The sequence below is a fragment of the Lytechinus variegatus genome, chromosome 12 (assembly GCF_018143015.1).
Source record: "Lytechinus variegatus isolate NC3 chromosome 12, Lvar_3.0, whole genome shotgun sequence".
In the NCBI taxonomy this organism is placed as follows: Eukaryota; Metazoa; Echinodermata; class Echinoidea; order Temnopleuroida; family Toxopneustidae; genus Lytechinus; species Lytechinus variegatus.
The window spans coordinates 16352146-16361791 of record NC_054751.1 but is presented as its reverse complement, the minus strand read 5'-3'; the positions used below and the strand labels follow the sequence as shown (position 1 = coordinate 16361791).

General features: G+C 35.1%; 1 protein-coding gene across 2 annotated transcripts; it reads left to right on the top strand.

The window, feature by feature from the left end:
- Positions 1 to 173: 173 nt before the first annotated feature.
- LOC121425164 (tetratricopeptide repeat protein 1-like) lies at positions 174 to 9167 on the top strand. 2 transcript variants are annotated; one of them, XM_041621165.1, is made up of 6 exons: positions 174 to 234; positions 4987 to 5729; positions 6597 to 6657; positions 6995 to 7173; positions 8032 to 8151; positions 8814 to 9167. In XM_041621165.1, exons 2-6 carry the CDS (start codon positions 5067 to 5069, stop codon positions 9009 to 9011), a joined length of 1221 nt encoding a protein of 406 aa, XP_041477099.1. In that variant the 5' UTR covers positions 174 to 234; positions 4987 to 5066; the 3' UTR covers positions 9012 to 9167. The 2 variants fall into 2 exon arrangements, with proteins under 2 accessions (XP_041477099.1, XP_041477100.1); XM_041621166.1 differs by having other exon boundaries at positions 201 to 234; positions 5007 to 5729.
- Positions 9168 to 9646: the final 479 nt, after the last annotated feature.

Genomic DNA, 9646 nt, shown 5'->3' with positions numbered 1-9646 from the left:
TTTCGTTTATTTCCAATCAAATTTTCAAGAAAAAAAAATACACCAGAGAGTGCAAACCAAAAAGGGCAGATTTGACCAAATGGATTGTATAGAGATCTCTATGATTGCATCATTGCATCCCCTATTCCATTGCATCACAACTTTCTTCCCGAAATTAAAAAAATCAAATTTTCACATTTCGACTTCGAGATACCATACATCACACATATTCACGACAGTCGCGCTCTGAAGGAGGTAATTTTACCGGCTTTTTCAGTGTTTTCTTATCAAACCAACCTTGTAAAGTACATGTAAAAGCATTTAATTCGTTATCTGATGTATCGATCTGTATCTTACTTTTAAATATGAAATTCTAGCATCATTTCTAATTATGCAAGTTTTTTGTTTTACTTGCTGTTGCCCCATATATTGATATTTGTGTAAGTCCATTGTAATTTATGGCATATCCACTTGAATATTGTTATGAGGTAAAAAACTAAGTTAACGCGTTTTGTATTGTAACAGTCATAGGTATGGTAATATAAATAGGAAGCAGATATCTTTCTAATATGCTTTTTTATGGGTAATAATATTATCATTATTTAGCGATCGCAACAGGTTCGCGTTTAACACATTTCCTATTCTGCCAACACACAAAATGGGCAAAATTCATTGAGCCAGTGTATCAACATTTCAAATCCTTTTTTCATAAAATGTTACGATCTTTTTCTATTATATCTAAACTTCTTATTTCTAGTCAATTTACTCACATTTGCATCGCCAAAATGTTGTTTTTAAGGCCGTTTTCGAGAGCACCACCTGTCCGTCGTCACACGATGGAAGTCGCCATTTTGGAAAATATGACTCCAGAACCGGGTTAATCTTGCAAGTTACTTTTACTCGTTGACACCCTCTAGGGGCATCAAATAACCATGTGTTATGTATCATTAAAATCGGCAGACTTTCTTCTACAAGTTAGTGACGATGTCAGTTCAATATCGGCAATGTTTTTCGTTACAAAAAGGAGTTTTTTGGACACTTACGGTAAATCGTGTTTCTATTTTCTTACTTCAAAGCCGTATAAACAGAAAATTTCCCAGGGAACAGTCAAATATCAGATATAAATTAATTCTTTGAAGTGTATTTGTATCAGAAAATCTAATTTTGATATATAAGAATGTGTCGCATAGCTGCGCAAGAGGCGAATGCAAGCCCATGTTGTGCCGCCTAGAGTGTGATTTTGGTGCCATGGCTGACCGAAAGGAGTGAGTGGGCGTGGTGGCCATGGGTGTGGTACTTGATGCATGTATGTTATTGTTAAACCCATTGAAATTAGTTGTAGGTGATAAGTTGTGCATTTGATTTCTGCATGAATTATGTGTATTGATGATAAATTAATGATAATTTCAACTTAATATTTCAAGAAAAAAAAAACAGGCGGGAATTAAAGCAGTCTCATTTTTTTTTCATGGTGTACAGGCGCAGACCATGCATTGACTGCTGCCTGGTACTGGTATTAAAATGAATAGATACATGACTATATCTATATTCTGTTGTTTTGTGTCATCATATAAATAAGCTGTCTCATCAATTCACATGATGTACACAATAATGGGTCCCTGTTTTATTATGTTTACTAGAAGGGGGATTATTTTGTAAATGTGATTTTAAATGTAGTAGAAATTCAGATAATGTCAGAGACTTGCTTTTTAACTTTATATATTCCAATATATTTAATGTTAATATATTCTATAATTCTAAGCAGTGGAGTACATTTCTAGGTACTGTTGCAGCTCCAGCTGTCTGATCTCGCATTCTCAGATCTGCAAACAAAAAGAGACATCATGGTAATTATACAGAATACAGAGTGAACATGGACAAACAGAAAGAAAAAAAAAATTTACTTGCAAAACTTAATTTTCTACTTTTGAATGATATAAATCTTACAGATACCGGGAAGTATAGTGGGACATTCATTTTTATTTTCTGATTAAAGTCTGTTGAGGAATGAGACCCCCAAGAGTTGATTAATTTTTTTTAACAACGCAAAGCGTTCCATGCATTTCTCTTGTCTTATTCTAATTTGTTATCTTTCTTCTTGTATACTATATTTTCACAAATAGAAGCTGTTTGAATAAGAAAAATATGAAGGTAACACAGCCATGCTCTACAAGATCACCTCTTGTGTTGCATTTTAGTCAAATTAACTTAGTAACCTACATGAAAAAAAAGTATGGAAGTTTCTTAGATCTACAAGTACCTGTAGATCTGCCACCCAATGGGTACTTGTCTTGGGTGGCAGAAAAGTTCTGCGTATAGCGTCCCTTTAAGAGGCCATATCTTCAGTTATGGTGCTCCAATTGTAATTTGGTCTTCACCATTGAATTTGTCTTGAAAAAAACCTTTCAAGTGATGTATAATTTGTCTGTATTTAAAAAAAAAAAAAATCATGTAATATAGCTACATTACTTGTGTGAGTCTAGATTGGACATATTGTGTCACCGAGTCGTAATACTAATAATCATTATGGTAGGTATGTTGCAAAAAAAAATAAATCTCAGAAATAAGGTGTTTTCTTCATGGCATCATTTAGGGCTCATCAAGACCTTTAATTTAACACCTCATTTGTCTCAATAGCCCCAGAAATAAGAAAGTTATTGTAGTTTTAAGGTCATATAAATCGCCTATTCAATTCTTATGACTATGTATTCCTTTGTTTTTTAAGCCAAAAGCTGTGATCTTAACTGGGACCAAGGTGCACTAATAGAAAACGGCAATGCGCATGCATTTACATGTGGAAGTGCCCCAAAACACTCCCAAAAATAACAGACGCCGCCGAAACAGGGACATAAAAAGCATCTTTAGCGTCAGTAGATTTCACTCAAATTTCACCACAATATAGTTTAAATGTTGCTCTATCGGAATGAATACATTTTAGAGTGGGATGATACCTGTAAATGTGAATAGCAAGAGGTTGAAAGCAAGGCCAAAGTTCCAGTAGCACACAGAGTCGCAAGATCACCAAGTGAGAATTTTTTTCAAGTTTATACAGCTGCCATAAACATTCAACTACGTAAAAACAATGATGCCATGGAGAATAACCTTTCCTTCCACATGCAAAAACATACAAAGCAATGCCCCCACAGTCGCCCTGCAATTCTAGCCAGCACATTCAATGCCTCATTCAGAATGCACCTAGAGGGCGCTTTTGCAACATACCTATCATTAGCATGACTTTTTGTAGACAGCTAGCAGCCATCTGTTTCGAGGATTTTTTATGCAAAATCCCCCTGACGGGGCTCATTGATTTTTGTCTCTAATATATACCTAAGACTAAGAGATTTAAGAAGGAAAAGTCAGATACATACCAAAATATGGCTATATTCCGTCAAAAATTTGAGTGTGTGTAATTCCCAATGGCATCGGTTTATTTAGTCAGAAAAATAAATACCCAATACTCTTGGAGAGTAGACAAGTCGTAATATCTTTTGATAACCGTTATGAAACCCATGGCTTTCAACAATTCCTGTTAGCTCAGTGAGTAAGGCGACAGACTGGAGATACTTCGTTCTGCAGCGAGAGGTTTGAATCCAAGTTCCCACCAGAAGTAAGAAGAAAAAAAGAAGAAAGAGAAAGACAGAAGGGGGTTTTGGAGAAGTATTTTTTAAAATTAGTGGTGGGGACATATGGAAGTCTTTCCAAGAATTTACCAAAATAATTATTATTATTCCCTTTTGGCCTACAATGCAACAAAACAGGAAAAATAAACTTAAAAGGGAAAAACAGTGACTTCGGCTGTTTGGCCGTTGCACAACTCCCACTTCCCTGGTTTATCTGAACTTAATACATAAACATATGGCCCATTGAGTCCCTGACTCCCTGTACAGATCGAGATAGAACTTTGGTCTCTGTAATTGTTGAGTGGAGCCAACTGAGTTCAGAGCAACAACCAATATATCAGAGACAGAAGCTTTTGGTCTAGACTATTTGGTGCATGTTGTGAATTGTCTTTGACTTAAGTTTAAGTCTAATATGCAAATGTTGAATATTAATGTGAAAAAGTGAGCAGGAATCAATAACTTACCAATAGAAGCTTGTCTCTCAAGTTATGTCATGTATCAAGCTGTGTGCAGAGGATGTATATTTGAGAAAAAAACAATTGTACACCATACATGTAAAATGTTTTAATAACTTGAAACAGATTTTCCTGTCTAATCCTTTGTTTCATCACACACATACATGTTATATTGTGATACTTGTGCGGGTTCATTTTGTTGTGTGACGTGACGATTAATCTTATTAACAAGCGCTTGCAATTTGAAAAATCTTGAAAAACTGTCCAAGGGTAAAGTGTGTAAAGACTCAAAGTGTAATTTGTAAACCCTTCACTTTGTAGATTAGTGGATGCTTTTTTATAAACATAGTCAAGAAGTGAAACGCGATAATGTGAGTAAACTTTGCAAGCCAAATTAATGACTTTGTACAAAAACCCCTGTGCAATAAAATTCACATGGTTTTGGGTGTATCACTGATGGTTAAAATCTACAATGATCAAATGAAATTATTAGATTAACCAAGCAATAGGTGTGTTTTGTCACAAGTGCAATTGCTAAGACTTAAAAAAAAAATTGGATCTATTTTATATGTCCACACATTTAATAATAGTAATGATAATGATAATAATAATAATTGATGAAAGGGGTCATATTCAATAAGCCGATTGGTTCTTTTTATTATTCCCCAGAATCCCTATGTTACATGTATCTATTGAATATTGGGTTATATCGATTTATATTGTTTTGAGTGGAAATAGGTAGATTGGAAAAAAATTGAATTGAATTAAAAAATTAAATTAGATTGAATAATGATATGCATTTGTAGCATCAACTCTCTAGAATTATTCTAAGTCTTACAAGGAAAATTAAACAAATAAGAGAGTTTGGAATCTTTGGATTGGTGTCATTCCTTTCATTTTATTTAACAAATTAATTTCTGTTATGTTTTCAGAAGTTTCTGGTTGATTTTAGATGCCATTGATGTGCTGTTAGCCAACCAGGAGAAGGATAGCAAAGCGAAAACTTGTCACCATGGACACAAATGAGGCCCATCAAGTTGCAGTCTCCGACAGCGACTCTGATGATGAATTCTTTGATGCATTAGCCAATGAAGAGTCCAAAGGTGGCAGAGAAGAAAAGGAGTTTCTGTCAAGAAGCAGTGGTGATGATCATCCATCAGTGCAGTCTGTAGAGAATCGTGTTTCATTGTCAGGTTCAGGGTCAGGTGAAACAGCACAGGGCTTGCCATCAGATCGCCAACCTGGGCAAGAGGAAACTTTAGATGTCGGTTCTGTTTCAAAGACAGAACTGAATATAGAGGAAAATTGTGACAGTTCATGTAGCAGATTGAAAGAAAGTGTGCAGGTTTTGGAAAAATCTGGAGGTGATGCCTGCTCTAATTTTGCAGACAATGCAAATGTAGAGAATGAACAAACATCTGATAATTTGATAGTTTCTTCAGATACTTCTACTGGTCTGCCAGTTACTTCAGATGATTCAACAATTCAGCCAGTTGCTTCAAAGGTTCAAGAACTCACTCAGGATGAAGAGGTGTGTGAAGGCTTGGAAGCAGAGGAGAAGGAGGATGATAGGTTGCAGGAAGAAGGAGAGAATGTGGAGGAAGAGAAGATCGTGGAAGATGAGATGGAGATGAGGCAACAAAGGGAAGATGCAATGACCAATGAAGAGAGAGAGGTAAATGTCAATTCAAATTAGTCTACCTGATATCAAGTAGACTTATGATTCACAAGATCAGTCTACCATAATACTATTATTTTTATTATTGTTTATATTATTTATATTGCGGAGCGTTGTGGCCTAGTGGATTAGTCTCCGGACTTTGAATCAGAGGGTCGTGGGTTCAATCCCCAGCCATGCCGTGGTGAGGTGAATGGGTACCTGGCAGGAATTTATTCATTGAAATGCCTCAGTGCTGTAAAAGGCTGCAGGGCTAAAGCCAGGGTAATAATATCCAAGTCTTTTGGAAGCGCATAGAGACGTTACTTATAATGTGTTATGTGCTATACAAGAACTGACTATTATCATTTTGAAAACAAGATGTGAAAAAAAGTTTTTTTTTTTTTCTTTGAACAATAAATTTTTCATGTATGAGAGTTTGGCTCATATAAAAGTTAGAGGATATTATCGCTTTGTTAGCATATATGTATTGGAATCTTTCATTATTGAGGTTGTTATTACATTATTGAATCAATACTGATAAACATTTGAAGTTTTTACTTCAACAAATTTTCCAGTTATGAGAGGTTGACTTTTATTCAAGTTAGTCGATATTATTGCTTTCATGACATTCATTTATTGGAATATCTTATTTAAAGTTGTTGTGACATTATAGATTCAACTCTAAACAAAAATTAATGTGTATTAAAGATAAAAGCTTTATAGAATTTGACTTTTGAAGATGAAAATAATATCTTTGCCCAAAATAAAGATTTAAAAGGAAAGTTGCTGAGGTACATTCAAATACCTATGCAAAAAAACTTTAGCTGACTTATATTTTTATTATATCATAATTCAATTATATTTTGTTTTATTTTTACACAGAATCTAAAGGAGGAAGCTCAATCACACAAGGCAAAAGGAAACAACCTATTCAAACAAGATGGTGAGAATTAAGAAAAATACTTTGGAAAATTCACTAAGATATTAATTCACAGGCAGCTAATGTTTGAAAAGGAGATAATTTCTTTTCATGTTTGTGTGAAATATGCTCAGTTCTTATTTTCTGTGTCTTTATTATACTTCAATTATGTTTCAGTTAGTAGCTTCTTGTATTATTTTTCCCTTTTATTTACTGGCACAAAATAACAAACGGGGGGGGGGTCTTTTATCTCAAAATCTGGTAATCAGTCAGTTTGACAATTTTCCCCGTCATATCTCATTTTATTATTTTTTCATGTTTTCCCTCATCTTATCAGCTTCTTTCCTTCCTTTTATTACAGAGTTTCTGGATGCAATATCCTCCTACTCACAAGCATTGGAAGTCTGCCCTCTATGTTTTAAAAAGGAGAGGTCAATAATGTATGCAAACAGAGCAGCATGCAGAGTGCGTCGAGAGCAGAATGAGATGGCCATAGAAGACTGCAATAAAGCCCTAGAACTTCATCCACATTACTTGAAGGTATTGTTGTTTTGTAAATCACATTATGACACATGGTGCCTACATATTCATTTCATTTTCAATTATGGAAAATAACACATTAACAGGAAACATACAAAGTCAATTACGTAATGTATGAACGTGGCATTTTAACCAATTTTACATAAAATTTATCCAGACGTAATAAAATATTGAAAGATAATGAGATGTATGTAGGTAACTGAAATCAACAACTTTACTTTTTTGTTAAGGGATTAAATCTATGACAAGGAATGAAATTCAAATATGATGATAGTATTTATGTTCAATTTGTGTATCAGAACATGGGAAAGGATATTTTTGATAATAAGAAATAAAGTATGGTACAGTTAATTAAGCAATTAAAGTCACCTCTTTCAGAATAAATGCTTCAATTTTCATAGTTTTATGTAATGAAGATGATAAACAGGCTTGGATCAATCATGCATAAAGTCTTTTGACCACCATGCCATTGGAACAGGTGGCAATCCATGACTACTTATTTGCTTCAGTAAATTATGAAAATGCAAGCATCATTCAACGAACTTTGTTGTTGTTTATTATTGAATAATCAGATTAAAGAGCAGGTGTGGAATTTTTAGAACATATGACTTTCCTTTCAAAATTCAGATACCTTCCAGCAAGTGAATTTTTGGTATCATTTGTTAGAATTGTTTTTTGCACACTCATGCATGATTGAGGAATCATATCAATTATAATAGGTGAAGCAGGAGACTAAGCTTTACAATGACCACTTTGTGATGAAGGTATGATAAATTATCAATAATTGATCATTCTCTGCTTTGTTTTTCCGGGGATGCACTGTATAGATTCTGATCATCTTTGTTCCAATTGCTTTAGGTATGGCTAAGAAGAGCAAACACATATGAGCTGATGGAAAAGCTAGATGAAGCCTTGGCAGACTTCAAACAAGTCCTGGAGTTAGATCCAAGCTCTTATGAAGCCAGAGCAGCTTGTATGGTGAGCTATATTTTCCTCTTTGATATCAGCTGACAGGAGCAGGGGCCTATATATTGCTGTATCATGTATCACAAAAACCCATCATCACCAGTATAAAATTAACATGTATTTGCTCGGGATGGGATGATGCTAACAAACATCTTTTGACGGTTTTGTTAAACAAGCATAAGGCCATGATTCTCTGGAAAATTGTAATAATTAAGTTATTACTTTATAGCCACATTATCATACTCGTAGATAGTTGAGTGTATAGTATAGCATAAGCAAAGTTTCCATATTATAAGATTTTAAGTTACAATGCTTCTAATAGACCTGACACTACCTCAGATCTCTCTTAGCCTGACATTCAACTCAAAAGCTTATCTTCAAAGTGCATGTAGAATAGAGGTCGGGGGCTTTGCCAGCTCTACTGCTGCAGAACAATATGATACCATGCATGTTCGTGTTTTTTTATTTGGCTGTGGTGAGCTTTCTTGTGATTTTGATAATTCATTCCATGCCCTTTTAAAAATGGCCTTGGTGCACCTCTTTCTGACCTTTGGCTCCCTGCTTTCTGGGTATTTGAAAAATTACCCATTACCCAAGTGGCCGTGCCCCTTCAAAATCCTATTTCAAGGCCTGACACTGATATATTTTTTTTCTCTTAATCTTTTTTTATACAGAGACTTCCTGAGCAGATCAAGGTTAGAAATGAAAAACTAAAAGAGGAGATGTTTGGGAAGTTGAAAGATCTTGGTAACCTGGTGCTCCGTCCTTTTGGTCTGTCAACGGACAACTTCCAAATGCAGCAAGATCCCAACACGGGATCCTACTCTGTCAACTTTAGACAAAACCCGACTTCGGGGAATGGGAGACCGTAACACAGTGATGACTCATCTGAGGTGTATGGACAAAAAATTCCATTCTCATTGTGTCAATAGCATGACCCATGGAAAACCTTGTGCCATGTCTCTTTATTCTGTCAACAGGAGAAGCATTAGATGCAGAGATCCCTGTTCAGGATCCTACTCTGTCATCCTTAAAGTAGAAATATATTGAAAATCGTAAAACTGGAGAATCATATATCACAATAAAGGAGAAAATAAGGAGAACACGATGGTGTACATCATTTATCATGGAGACGGATGAAACTCAGTTAATTGATAGTTTAAAGTTCTCTCTCTGAATGCTTCAAACACGCAGAATTACGTCCGCGAAATTGGGGATTTTTTTATGACGTCACTGTCTGTACGAGAGGCGTGATTGGCTCTCCCACGTGAAGCTCCACTTGCATGCAAAACCTGTTGCAAGGGTACATTTTCTCCACATTGTCACTGAATACTTCGATCCCGAAATGATCGAAAGAAAACCCAGAATTTTATCTAGATTTGGATTTTCAAATTGATGATTTTGAGATGAAGTGAAACAACACAGTGACGTAGTTGGAGGTAATTGGGGGAATTACGCCGATGATGATGATGATGAAAATTCAACTTGCAACACAATCACAAGTAAA

Bases quoted from the DNA above. Each gene is read 5' to 3' on its own strand.
- LOC121425164 (XM_041621165.1), top strand. From the start codon at position 5,067: ATGGACACAAATGAGGCCCATCAAGTTGCAGTCTCCGACAGCGACTCT. The intron at 7,174-8,031 runs GTATTGTTGTTT...CAATTGCTTTAG, and splicing joins TTCATCCACATTACTTGAAG to GTATGGCTAAGAAGAGCAAA. The intron at 8,152-8,813 runs GTGAGCTATATT...TTTTTTATACAG, and splicing joins AAGCCAGAGCAGCTTGTATG to AGACTTCCTGAGCAGATCAA.